The following is a 14,174-nucleotide window of genomic DNA, read 5'->3' on the forward strand; positions in this document are numbered from 1 at the left end:
AGGTGGGAAGGGGACCCCCGGGATTGGGTGAGGCCGGGGCCGCCCCGCAGCCGCGGCCGAAGGGGTGGGAGCCGGCCTCAGTGGGTGACTTCATCCCCCACTCCTTCCCCGCTCGCCGCACCCACTGAGCTCCTTCCTCCCCACTCACCCCCACCCGACCCTCCGGCCGCCTTTGTCCTCCCTCGGCTCCCCAAACTCCCGCACTGCCGCCGGTGGGAGGGGGCGCTGGGCCTGCTGGGGTGCCGGAAGTCCAGGCCGGGCCTTGCGGGGACAGGTGGGCGAGGATGAGCCTGATGGGCGCCCCGTGAAGACCTGCCCTTAACCTTTGGTCTGCACCTCCCTGTGCGGCTCAGCCTGAGCACCAGCAAACCCACCCGGCTGGGCTGATGTCTCCAATCCACTGTCCACAGAGGGGACCCCGAGGCTCCCATGACCACCTCAAGGGTGGAGAGAGGGACAGAGCAGATCTAGTTGGTGGGGGTAGGGGTCTAGGTCTAAGGGGATGAGGAAGATAAGTGAGGGAGCACGAGTCACACACATCCCTGCCCCCAGCCCCACATTCACTGGCAGGAAGAGGGAGTGGAGTGGCCGGCAGGAATCAGAGAAGGAGGAAATGGGAATACAGAAGGGGATCTCCAAAAGTAGGCTGGTGGGGGTGAGGGGACAGGAAGGGGAGGGGCATGGGAACAGCCCTCGGTACAGGAAGTCGTGCTGGGACTGGGTACCGGATGTGTGAGGGTCCCACAGCCTTGCCTTCCTGGGAGGTGCTAGCAGCCCTGGTCGCGCCCCCCCCACCCCCACCCCCGTTCCCATTTGCCCTGCTGCAGATGGGTTTCTTCCCCTGCCCAGTAAGCCGAGCTGACATTACAGGCCAAGCAAAAAGATTTACTGGAAAGAGAGTCCCTTGCAGGCGGAGGCGTGGCAGGGGCGCTCGGACAACGCAGGCCACGCAGTGGGAAAGGACAGGTTTATAAGGGAGTTTGGAGGAAAGACAGGGTTCTTTACTCCTGTAGGATGACAGTCTGGGATCCTCACAGGGGGGCAGTTCTGCCCTACCCTATAGGGTCCGAGTGGACATCAACTCGACGGTGGTGCGTTTGAGTTTTATGAGGGAGTTGAGGCAGGAAGGACATTGTTTATTCATAAACAGAGATGGAGCATTCCGGCAAGTGAGTCTACACAGGTGCGGTTATGGTAACAAGATTCACACTCAACAGGTGTTCACAAGGGGAGTCCAAAGTGAAGGCTTCTAAGTAGACTGTCTCCACTTGTTACAGGATGGTTTGCATGTGCCGCCGCGCAGCTGCTAGCTCCTCAGGTTCGAGTCCCGTGCCCGAGTGTTCACTGCCCTCTTGGGTTCAACTCGAGGCCAGAGGTTGCCCCTGCCCCTTTGACTAGTTGAAGCTGGTCCACTGGGTGCCGGCTGGAGAGCCAGAGTGTGGAACTGAAACACATGATCCATACAGGGGAGGAAAACCCACTACCTTGCAGGGGGGAAAAGAAATTGAAAGTGAACATACACTTGTGCCATACCACAAGTTAAAATGTTAACTGGATATGGGTACTTGGGGACATTTCTCAAAGGCATCTGAACTCAGTCCCAGGAGGGCCCAGCTGTCCCCACGGTCATGTTCAGGATGGGGGTGGGGAGGGGAGTGGGAAAGCTAGGGTTGCCCTGGTATTCCCACAGCTCATTTGCCTAAAGCTGCCCCAGGGCTTCCTGTGGGACATCAGAGTGTCCCCAGGGGCCCCTGAGCTGAGGTCGCTTCCACTTAAGAGTAGCCCAGCCACAGTGGCAGAAGCCACAAAGATGCAGACCTCCCCAGCACCCCCATGGCAGTGTTGCGTTGGGTTGGCTAGCCCTGAATCCACATTTCGGTGGCACTCTTCCGCGGCACTGAGCAATGCCCTCAGTTCACTAGACTTCAGTCTGCGTAGCTGTGAGATGAGGCTGGGGCAGCACCTGGTGCGTGGACAGTTGTAAGGACCAAGGAGCTACCACCGGGGACCTCGGCAGCCGCTAGTGCCAGCTGCTTGCACCTCCCTCGAGCTGTGGACAAGGCTGCAGGGCCAGGCTGGTCCTTGGAATTCCTCCTGCCCCTTGTGAGTTATTCTCCTGGAGTAAATTCCCAGCCATGGAATTCCTGTCTCAAAGGGCAGCGCCCCCTGCAGGCCCAGCAGCATATCATCTCCTGGCTGTTTTTACCTCTTAGTATGAAAATTGTTAATGTTAACAGGCTGGCGCTGTTAAACTTTCATCCTGGCACATGGTGACCCCAAGTCTATCAGAGGACAACTGCACTCCATTAGGTTTTCAGAAGTGGATCACGGAGACACCACAGGGTGGCCTTGAACTGACAATGGTACGGTGAGCCAACAAAGCTCAGTTTGTACAACCAGAGATCCCTGTGTTAATATTGTCCCATTTGCTTTATCACAGCACCCTATGTATCCATCAGTCCATCCATCTGTTATCTTTTGATGCATTTGAAGGAAGTTGCAGACATATCAAGACCTTTTAACTAACTGTATGCACTCATGTATAAGCTGAGCTTTTTCAGCACATTTTTAATGCAGTTTTTATGGTAAAACTAGGTGCCTTGGCTGATATCCAGGTCGGTATTATATTTGAGTATACAGGGTAACTGCTTTAGTTGTTTTGTTTTGTTTTTTAAATCACAATCCACTGCCATCAAGTCGATTCCAACTCATAGCAATCCTCCCGATAGGGCTCCCGAGACTGTCAACCCTTAGGAGCGCAGAAGTTCCCGCTTTCTCCTGCGGTCCGGCCGGTGGGTTTGAACTGCTGACTTTGCAGTAAGCGATCCAACGCTTACCTGGCGGTGCCACTCGAGTTCCATTAAGTCACAGTTCAAAAAGAAGGTGAAATCTACACCCATGAAAAGCACAAATCTTGGGCGTCGGGCTCTGCTTTTGAGAGCGGCTCCCACGTGGCTGGTGGGCTCTGCCGCCTGCTGGGGGAGGAATGGGGGAGCATTGCAGAGAACTGGAATAGCGGGGTCTGGGTTCAAGGCCAGGTCGAGAAGGGCTGTTGCTGAGCGCCGTGGAGGTGTTTTGAACTCGTCTTGACCTCGGGACACAGTCGACCTGCTGCACAGGTGTGTCTAGGCTGCAGTCTCCATGGGAGCAGGTTCCCAGGCTTTTCTCCTGAGGAGCTGCCAACAACCTTTGGGTGAGCGGCCCAACACCTCGGACCCCAAGACTGGCTGCAACTCCTGAAGACCCTTGCAGGCTGTCCCTGGCCCAGCCAGTGCCTCAGTGGCTGCAGGCCCTGGTGTCGAGGGCACTGGGTGAGGGGTCCCTGCACACGGTCTGACTCCTGCCTCGCACCCCACCCTAGGGTCTCTCTTTTGTGGTCTTCGTCTGCTACGTGGCGTCCTCGGCGCCTGCATTCCTCATGGCGCCCCTGCTGGAGTTCCTGCTGGCTCTCTTCTTCCTCTTTGCCGACGCCAAGCAGCTGAATGACAAGTGGCAGGGCTTGTGCTGGCCCATGATGGTGAGCACTGGGGCCCAGAGGGAGGGGAGGGCTGCCTGCCCCTGAGCCAGTGGCCAGACGGAAGAGCCAGGGGGCACTGTGAGCTCTCTCAGCCCAGAGCCTCTTTCCGGAGGCTGGAGGGCTGTCTGCAGTTGGTTCATAGGGACAAGGCCTCCAATGTCCCCAGCATCCACCCTCTCCCCCTCCCATCTTCCATGAGAGCAGAACCCAAAAGCAGCCAATTCGCCATTGGCCACCAGGTGGCAGGGGCGCTCCCAATGGAGCCTTGGAGGAATGAGCCTTGGCCACAGGAATTCAAGCCATTTCCACGTGGGCTGGGCGGGTTAACTGTGGACTGGCAGGGTTTACAGGCCTGCAGTCACCCGACAGCCCTGGCTTTGTTCCATCCCCCGAGAAAGGCCCAGAGATGGAACGGCAAAGGTGGACTTGAACGCTGGTCTCCGGGACTCTCCTACTTGCCCAAGAGCCGCACCAGCCTCTGTCCCATTGAGGGATGGATGAGCAGAAACCTTGACACAAAATTCCACCTGCTACAAGTGCCCCGCTGGCTGGCAAACCTGAAAGGAGGCTGGGGTGGGTTCCTACCTCTCCTTCCTGCTGGGGAATCAGATCCCAGGTCCAGCTCCAGCCTGGACCACAGGCGGGCAGAAGTGGGTACAACAGCCCAGCTGGGCCAAGGGCAGGGTGGGAGTAGAGAGTGTAGGTGGGGCACATGGAGCTGGGGCTGGCTGTGTGGCCGGGCAGTGCGCACGCTACTCTGGGGACAGGGCTCTTGCCACCTCAGTGCCCATCTGAGCCCCTCGCCCCTGCCTCCCCTACGTCCCCAGGACTTCCTGCGCTGTGTCACTGCGGCCCTCATCTATTTCACCATCTCCATCACGGCCGTCACCAAATACTCGGATGGGGCATCCAAGGCCGCTGGGGTGAGTAGCCGCCCCCGCCTCTTTATCCATCCTGGGGCCTCTCTGTAGACCCCACTGGGGCCATTCTTGCCGGGCTGGAGCACCTTCCTCATCTCCGATTCGCACCGTGGCTTTTGCAGAGTTGCTACCAGACAGGTGCTCGGAGGTTCGCCAAGCCGAATAAACGGCTTGTCTCCCCTGTCGCTCATCAGAGGGGGCCTGCCCAGCAGCCTCCATGCAGATGGGACGTGGGCTGTGCAGTTGGTGTGACAACCCCTCAGGCTCCCCCCAACCCCTTACTCCCAGCCATCTGGGCCAGGGGCTACCAGCACCCCCTCCACCTGGGTCCCCACCATCCACTCTCTGTACCCACAGGTATTTGGCTTCTTTGCCACCATCGTGTTTGCGATTGACTTCTACCTGATCTTTAACGAAGTAGCCAAATTCCTCAAACAAGGAGACTCAGAGGAGGAGGCCCAGGAGGGCCGGGACAAAGCAGAAGGTGAGTAGCTGGTGTGGCCTTGCCCTCCCTCCCTCGGGGCATGGGGCCAGTGAAAGGTGGGGGATAGGAGCTTCCTCTTCCCCACCAGACTCTCAGGTCCTTTTCTGAGTCGCTGATTATTAACTAGTCCCTGTGGAGTGCATAGGCTCCCCGGGGCCTCAGCCTTTCCTGTAAGGGCAAGCCTCAGCAGCCCCTAGTGCAGGGCTCCCTACCAACCCTGGTGAGTGAGACCTGACCCAGGAGTCACTGTCCCCACTGCTCCAGTTCCCTGGCCAGCAGGAGCCAGCTTTGCCCACACTGGCAGCCCCTGCCCAGCCCCTGGCAAACTCAGGCTGGTTTCCAGTTCCCGTCTAAGGGGTGCAGAATTCTGGCCCCTCAGGCCACCCTTCACCAACACGGAGGTCAGCCATGCCTGTCTGCACGCCCCCCTCGAGTTCAAGGAAAATAGAGCAGAATGCTGGGTGGTTGGTCCTTTGCCCTTGACCACACAGCCACACCAAGGTGGCCCAGCCTCAGGGGGCTGGCCCAGCCCAGGGAGGGCTCTGCCAAGGGGGATCCGGAGGGGCAGCAGCTGGTCTGGAGTCTGTGGGGTCCATAGCTGGGGGCTCCTGCCGAGTGAGATCACCAGGGGGAGTGTCCACCAAGAGCGGCCCTGCCTGAGGTTGTAGGAGGAGCAGGGCCTGTGGAGCTAAAACAGGGGCTGACCTGTCAAGAGAACCTGGCAGCCTGTCTGACCTGTGCACCCACCCCCTCCGCCACCTTTGAGTGTGTCGTCATCACCAGCGCCCGACTTATCCAGCCCAAGCCCTCTCCTTGCCTCCCATCCAGGAGCCTGACACCTGCCGGGACTCTCCAGGGTCGGGCCACCTGCCCTCCAGCCGCTCCCAGTGGGGCAGGAGGTAGACGAAGAAGCTGATAAATGGTTATGTACACTGTAGGGTGGATGCCCAAAGAGGTGCCAGGGGAAGCCTCCCGGGGTTTGGGGTGGGGAGGGGCAGAAATGGCCAAGTGGTGACAGAGGTGCCAGTGGTGACAGGTGCCAGCCTGGCTGGATGCTGGTGGAGTGACTCAGGGCTGGGTGCCCAGGGAGATCAGGAAAAGGGTGCCCGAAGAAGTGGGCCAGGGCAGAGGGCAGCTTCGAGAGAGCGGGCACCAGTTCAGGTGAGGGGGAGGTGCCCCCAAGGCAGTGACACCTGCTGGGCAGGTAGTTCCTGAACCGTCCATCCCTCTGCTGCCCAGGAGCGACGCTCACACTGTGCTGGCCTGCAAACTCTCCCCAGGCATTCTGCATAGCTTTGGGCACTCCCACCCCTGCTGTCTGGGCGCCTGGTGGCACGATGGTTCAATGCTCGGCTGCAGACCAGAAGCCGGGAGGAAGACTCGGTGATGTCTAAGGTCACAGCCTACCAAAGTGGTGGGGATGGCTGTGCTGGCACGAGGGGTGACCAGGAGTCGGCAGCGACTCCCAGACATGCAGCCTTTAGACCAGCTCCCCAAGGCCACGCCTGTGAGCTCGTGAGGGTTCCCCCACGCACAGAGACTTGTGTATGTACACAGACAAACCCCGTCTCGGTGGCAGGAAACTACTCCTGGCCTATGTGGTTGGGTCGAATATATCGAAAGCTCGGCCAGCGAGCCGTTGACACGAGGCTGAGGGGAGGAGGCAGCGTCTGGGGGTTCTCCAAGCAAACAGGGGAACCCCCGGCCCTGAGCTCACCCGGGGCCAGCGATGCATGAGGGCTGACGGGTCTCCAGCAGGGCGGCCCGGGAAGGGGAGAGAGGCGATCACCGGAGAGAGATGCGGACGTTGGTGCGGGGAGGGGCCGAGTCCCCAGAGTCATCCTCAGTCCAGGGATTTTGGGGACCCTCGAGTCGGACCTCACAGGCAGCGCCTTGACATCGGCAAATGGTCTCTGGTCACTATTTCGAAAGAAAGGTGGGGCCGGGCTTGGAAGAATAAAAGGCGGAAAGGGGGAGTTGGGGTGTTTTCCCTATGTAGGCTCCACTTTTAGACACTGGCTGTCCCCAGGACACAGGCCTCCTTGGTTGAGCTGAAGGGGGAGAAGGGAGGTTGAGAGGCAAGCTGTGGGCACACACCTCCACCTGGGGGGTTCTGAGGGACCCCTGGGCTTCCGGCTGTGGTGGAAGCAAACTGCTTCTCCCCATACACTTGACGTGAAGGGTCCCGGCAGGCACGGGACTCGGCACAGCCCAGCAGCTGCCCGCACGCCAAGCTGTTGCCATAGGAGAGGCCTGGGCCGAGGGCCTCTGCCAACAGCCCGGCTGTTTCTGTCCCCAGAGACGGTTCCTGGGCACCACTGCCCTGGAAGAGCCCCCACCCCCAGCTTCCTCCTCTCTGCTTTCTTTTCAGAAGAGAATTCAGACTCGGACTCGGACTGATGGCCTGCCGGTGCCTGGCAAGCCCAGCCAGCTGGGGGCCTCACCGACGCTGGCACCTACCTTCCTGCCCGCTCCGGCTGACAGGGAGGCCGGGGACACTGTGACATTTCCAGCAGTGGTGGCAGCGGGACATGCTGGCAGATGGGGGCCCTCCCACATGTTCAAGTCCAGCAGAGAAGGCCTGGAGGGGCTCAGGCTGTCTGCACACGAGGGCGGCCCAATCTCCGCTTCGACCTTCCCACCACGTGACCTCACTGCCAAAGCACCACAGGAAGCAAGGCCTGTTCCCGGCCAGTGCTCAGCCTCGGGTCAGATGGAGGCTTATAACTGGTCTTCCCCGCGAAAGCAAGCAGACAGCACAGCTGACCCACCAGGCCCCATCAGCACCTCCGGGCGGTGCTCCTGTTTTGACCAGGCGCTCAATATAGGAGTCTTCCGACCTCCAGGAGCCCATCTTCCCTCTGGAAAAGCCACCTTGTGGGACTCAGAGCCCCTAACTGCCGCCACCCTCTGCTTGGGAATGGTCACACCATCTTTGGGTGGGATGGATACTTTGGGCCTAAGACGATCTGAGAAAAGCTCATCAACTAGCTGGCCAGCTTTCCTGCCTCCCAGGCCATGCTGGCTCCTCGTGACCCTGACGTAGTATTTCCCAGATGAGATTTCCCAGGAGCAGCCAGCCTTACTGGTCTCTGGTGGGTTTGAACCACTGACCTTTTGGTGAGTGGACAATGCCTAACCCGCAGCACCACCAGGGCTCCTTGCTCCAGAAGCCAAAGGGGACCGAATGGTGCAGTCCGTGGGCAGTGCTGTGGGCAGCTGGGCAGGCCCAGCTGCGGACCCTCTGCTGGAGGGAGGGTCTGGGACACCCAGGACAATGTCCTCCTACACCCCAGAGCAGGTCTCCTGACCACCTTGTGAGATGAGATGAGCCTCCTGCCACCTAAGGACGTCATCCTGCGTACGGTGCCTCCGTGGGGTTTTGTAACTTTAGAGTTGGGTGTTTTTATATATGTGTGTGTACATACACACACAAGCAGCTTGCTAACCAATAGCTTCTCCTGTGACCCAGGAGCCCTGTGAATGAGCCAGCTTTCTGGGCCAGGTTTGGGGCATTTGTACGTATCCTTGTTCTACTCTTGCATGTGAATCTCTTACCCTGGAACCGTCATATTGGATTAAACCCGACTACCTGCTAGGGGTGCGTGTGTGAGGAAGGCCGACTCCACCCGGGGGGATGGCTGTGGGGCGGGGGGCAGGTCCATGCTTCAGCACCCTGGGGGAGCATGGGGTAGGGGATAGGGGGGAGTTACCTTGAGGCTGGCTGCAGAGGTTGGCGGTAGCCTGGGGACACTTAGCTTGGCCCGGGCACACGGCTAAGCTTTCAGCATACATTGTCTGGATCCTTGTTTGCTTTTGAGTCAGGTCACTCCCCTTGGCTGCCGACGCCCTGGAGGGGTGGTCTCACAGGCAGCCACACAGGGGTCTCTCACACGTTGGGAACACTGCAGCTGGAACCCCAGGGTGGTGGTCCGGGCCCAGGTCATTGGGAAGAGGAGGGCACAGCGGGCCAGCAGGACACACCACCACCAGGGCTGCCCCAACCTGCACCCGCCTTACCTCCAATGTGCAGAAGCCAAGAAGTACCCAGCTTGTCGGCCCCAGCAGAGCCACCAGGCTGCTGCCACCGGGCCCCTGAGCCTTCCTCCCATCCCCAGAGCTGTGGCTTCCTTCACTCTGACGCCAGAAGCACATGAAGACGAGGGAGACGCGAGCATTTTACGTTGTCCGTTTATTAAACAAGAACTCCTTCATGAAGATTCAATACAATATTCATTATGATGAGTGTTGAGAAAGTTATTTCCCTCTACATACAAAAATACAGATTTGAACACTATGAAAACAATCAGGACAAGTACCATGAAAAAGATTGGTCCTTCAGAGGAAATAAAGGGGGGTAGGGGCAATGTGAGGCTCTGTCTGTTATTGGGGGCCAGCATGAGGAAAGGCCTGAGGCCCTGCCAAAAGAATTACTCCACACAGTCAAACCCAAGAGCCGGCTGGAGCTGGGTCCCCTCCCAGGACACTGGCATCAGTTTGAGAAGCGGGGCCCCTGATTAACCATCAGCATTGGCCAACATTTACCAGGCGGACAGCACCTCAAGAGGCTGTCTTTAACATGTAATTTTTAAAAAGAGGACTTAAACAGCAGTAACCGTGTCCCCTGCAAATGCCACTGGGTGAAGTACCAGTAAGTAATCGTTTTCTTGGACAGTCACTACTTAGTCACCTGACTTAACTCTTATAACTACACTTGCCGACCCTTTGAAAGACCAAGACACTAATGCTACAAGTTATGTCTCCGAGAAGCAATTCCTTCATATAGCAATGGCTCAGCTCGGCTCGGACCACGTCTGTTATTTGTGTGTGTGTGTGTGTCTCGGGGTGGGGGGGCGCACAGGGAGAATCAAGGTCAATGTCACCATCAGAACAACCCACTGATCACAGCAGAGTGTGTCAGGCCAAAAGCTTAGAAAGGGCCACCAACCTGGAACCTGGGGTCACCCAAGGCCTCTGCTCTGCTCATGGGAGGCCCAGAGGGATGGGCCTGGGTCTACCAGCCTGAAATCACCAGGGCAGGAGCCAGGCCAGCGTCCCGGCAAGTTCAGCCAGAGGCGACAAGGGCATGAGGCAGATGCAGCCCTAAAAGCGGAGGGCTCTCTGCTTGTTTGACTGGGAGACCAGGTGTGTGGCAGCCCTGCAGAGCCAGCTCTCGGGCAGGAAATGCCAAGTGGTTCACGCTTTCTTCACAGATGGCTGCTCTTAGCTCAGACTGGTTACGGGGGGAGGGGGGGGCAGGGAGCCAGTTTTGGTTTGTTTTTCTTAAAAAATGCCTATGACGTCAAAGGGGAAACAGCCAAACCTCAAGGCCAGCATCGCTGGAAACGAGTTCAAGGATGCAGGATGCGCGGTTTGAAGTCCTGCTACAAAAATAGCGCTCTCTGGTTCAACCAAACGCACATCCTCTCTTCCAGCCCATGATTGACAAGAGGGCTTGGGTGACGAGCGGAAGAAGGCACCAAAGGTGAGGGGATTATAAAAACTGGGGACCAAACTCACTGCCATTGAGGTGATGCTCACTCGCAGCAACCCTACGGGACAGGGCAGGGCTGCCCCCGGGGGCTTCCAAGACTAGAATGCCTTGTCTCTCTCCCAAGCAGTGGGGTTACCTACTCGGGAGGGATACAATCATAACTTATAATCGACAGTTTACTGGTTTTGCCTTGGGTTCCTGAACTCTTGCAACATTCGACATCTACAAACACTTTCTTTCAATCCCGAGCTGCCTCTGAGCAGCAGCACATCTGAGCGAGCCAGGGGGTGATGCTGTCCACCGACGGAGCTGCAGCCATGGGGCCGGATTTGAAGACGCGCTTTTAAATGGAGTGAAAGAGGTGCCCCCGGTCTCCTGCCCTGGCCCTCCTCCGCTGGGGCCCAGAGTGACACTCTCAAGGCCTGTGGTCAGGATCTGGCCAAGGCAGGAAGGAGCCCCAGGCCCTGAGCAGGGAAGCTGCCAGCCTGGCCCTGTCTCTGCCTCTTTCCACTGTCCACATTTCTTACTAGGTCTCAGTAGCTTCAGTCAAGGATGAGGCCGACAGAGTCCTTCCTGCTGCAAGCAAGACCACCAGACAGACCACAGTCAGAATCTCACCCCACACCTTCTCTGAGGCCCAAGGTTATAAAGGGAACGCTGGCCCTTGGCCTGAATCCTATCCACAAAGCTGATGAAGGAAGTCTGAGACAAGTTCTTCCACCTAAACCAGAACCAGGAAAGTTCTGACAGCAGCCCCCACCCCCAAGTCCAAGCAGGATGAAGAGCTCACCTGAAGCTGGTCTGACCACCATGAATCACCTGTCCGAACCCAACAGAAGAAGGCCACCTCCGTGGGTCTGTGGAGTCAGTCAGCCAAGCCAAAATCTGAGCATCCAAATGTGGGGCAGCAGCTCACCTGTCCCATGAAACAGACACACCGTTCAAGGGTCCCCAACCTACACCCCACGGATTCGAACTCATGGGCTTGTGGGTAAATTTTTCTTTACTGTTCTTAATGGGTCTCTACTATTGTGTTGATGGTCTCAGAAAAACTGGGCAGGCCATAGGAGAAGGCGGAGAGCGCACGTCTGAATGAGGCAGACGACGGATGACGAAACCTAGGGAGGCCCAGGCCTCGGCTTCAAGCCTGGGAGCAGAGCACACGTGGGGTCCAAAGGGGCTGAAGGAAAGGGACCCTCGCTCTCCCTAGACACAGCTACCAGAGGGAGCCGTAGATGGAGGGCAGTCCCTCCCACAGGCAGTTTCTACACGAAGGAAGGCAAGTGTTTCAAACGCCTCCCTGGCCAGTGAGTTCAGGATTTTCACACCTGCCGAGATGAATTGAGAGATGCTCAGAGGACAAAGGACGTCTGTAGCAAACGGAGAGGGAGGCAGGGCCGGGCCGCGTCCTGACAGTCCAAGATCACAGCCAAGCCAGAGGCTGAGGCACCTATCCAGATTCAGTACAAGCGTCCGAGCCCATCCCACAAGGCCACGTCCTTCCTTCCCTCAGACCTCACTTTCCCAACGGCCAGAGGACAGCAGAGCAGTTGAGCAAGTCAGCCTGGGTCTGTCAACAGTCTGTGCATTACCAACAGACCCACAGCACACAGGGCCCGGCCAGCAAGTCAGGGCTGCCTCCTCCTCGTCTCCACTACCTGCCTCTCGGCCTGCTAAGCCAGCACTCCGCTGGTCCCGGGAGTCTGTGCTCTGGAAAGAGCCCCACCGGACCCTCTCGGGTCGGCAGGAGCTGGAGAGGCATCTGGAAGCCTCGCAGGCTTTGGCCCATCCCAGAGCAGGAAGCACTTTGTACCCTGCTGCCCTTGACCTAGGAAGCACTTTCTCCCTTTGCTCCACTGGATGCCATTCCTGTTCCTGTAAATCAGACGTGGAGAAAGTGAGCGTTGGGCAGTGACGGATCGAGTCCGGGGCTGCTTTGTCTTGAGTGAACCGACGCGGAGGGGTGGGGGGGACGACTCCCTCAAATCACCGCCTTCTCTCTGCTCGGCCATCCCTCCGCTCTGCTTGCGTCAGGGCAGGTTCTGAGGCTAGCGCATGGAAAATCCAGACCTTGGCTGAGGCTTATCGCCAGAAAACAGCACTGGGGACAAATACCAATTGCCCTCCAGGGCCTATAGGGGCCGTCTTTAAACTCCCCACCACCTTCAAGATGATAGTTCCTTGGCAGTTCTTCGGCAAAAATGCCTGCCCCCTCGAGTCCCGCTGCCTCAGGCAGGTAACTTTTCCTGCTAATGATGCCTCAGAGGAATGCACCCCCTCTCTAGGCTCTGGCTGTCTACTGTGCTAGGAGGATACTGGGGTGCAGAACTTAAACAGAGGGAGGCTGCTCCCAGGGCTTGTGCCTCACCTCTCATACCTCTGAGGCACCTCTAAGCCTTGGTCAGCTATGAGGACACCAGGCCAGGTGAGGGGCATTCGCTCCACTGCAGGAACAGGAATGAGGGGCACAGCGGACACCACTGGAGGAGCTACAGGGCCACTTCCATGTCCAGTGGGAGCTAATTAAATATAGAGGAGAAATACGGGACAGGAACCAGGGGTGCCTCGTGACCCAAAGGGTATTAAATTGTTCCCAGGAACATAAATAATTCAGAGTGCCGGGACACACTGACTCCTGAGCCGCCCTGCGGCACCCACTGCCACCCCCGGTCACCTTCCACCAGCATGGCGGGTTTCCGTGAGTGAACTCCCGGGGCAGCGGACCACCCAGCCTCGGGATGCTCTCCACTGTCTCCCTTTATCAGCCGAAGTGCCACGGGGGACTTGGACCACCGTGGCCTGAGTGGTGGCCTTTCCTCCATCGTACATCAATAAAAGGTGGCCTTTCAGGGTGGCCACGGGGAACAAGATTCCCAGCAGGGGGTTTCTGGAAGCACTCAGGGCCCTACTTCCAATCGGGCACCACCATTTAATGCCAGGCAGGGGGCAGGGGTGGGTGTGTGTGTCGGTGTGACCCTGTTTTTAAATGGATCATCTTATTTCTTGGGAGGGGGCGCCGGGATGCCCAATGTTGACGGTACAGACACATTCAATCCATGTGAAATAAATACCTAACACGAACAGATAAAAATCCAGAAGTCCCACTCCTCCCCGGGGGGCGGGGGGGAGACCCCACAGACTTGAGGTTGGATAAGCATGGTTTGTGCAGAATCACAAGGCTTGCTCGGGGGGCAAGGGCGGCATCGGCTGCTCCCTGTGCGCAGAGGGAGGTGGGTTCCCAGCTCCCAGGGTTCGAGGACACCCGGCGCCAGAGTCCCTGGTGCTCGCTTCTGGGCACTAACCACAAACGCAAACCTGGAGAGGCAGCGCCGGGCCACTTCCTGCCACAGCCCACCGCAGCGGCATTGCCGGATCAATCAATGCCCCGGCAGTTTCTGAGGACTGCCAGGCCGCAGGACACAGGTGGATGCTTTCCCACATACGTGCTCCTCCCCCCAACACCCAAAGACACACACGAACCCACAGGAACCCTCTCCTCTCTCGTTGGCACTCGGTCTTCATCCGCAGCACACTGTGAATGCTCTGTCAACGGTCCTTGGGACAAGACCCCGGGGAGTCCCCACCCTGCTGCAAAATCTCCCAGCCGGCAGGAAGCATTGTTGTTTTTACCCCCTTGGTGAGGGCTAAGCACAAAATATCGGGACTGGAATGGGGTTTGTAAACATGAAATACGGTTTGAAGACTGGAAAGCTGACACATGAAAACGATTGTTCTATAAAAGACACAACTCATCTCCAA

At 58.0% G+C, this 14,174-nt stretch overlaps 1 protein-coding gene across 1 annotated transcript; it reads left to right on the forward strand.

Moving 5' to 3' along the window:
- The first annotated feature begins 2,098 nt into the window (after window positions 1-2,098).
- CMTM3 (CKLF like MARVEL transmembrane domain containing 3) lies at window positions 2,099-8,519 on the forward strand. The gene is made up of 5 exons (XM_045293717.1): window positions 2,099-2,363; window positions 3,362-3,517; window positions 4,345-4,440; window positions 4,795-4,921; window positions 7,293-8,519. Exons 1-5 carry the CDS (start codon window positions 2,268-2,270, stop codon window positions 7,319-7,321), a joined length of 504 nt encoding a protein of 167 aa, XP_045149652.1. The 5' UTR covers window positions 2,099-2,267; the 3' UTR covers window positions 7,322-8,519.
- The last annotated feature ends 5,655 nt before the right edge of the window (window positions 8,520-14,174 follow it).

The sequence above is a fragment of the Echinops telfairi genome, unplaced genomic scaffold (genome assembly GCF_000313985.2).
Source record: "Echinops telfairi isolate 266 unplaced genomic scaffold, ASM31398v2 ScPeMD7_2291;HRSCAF=2852, whole genome shotgun sequence".
In the NCBI taxonomy this organism is placed as follows: Eukaryota; Metazoa; Chordata; class Mammalia; order Afrosoricida; family Tenrecidae; genus Echinops; species Echinops telfairi.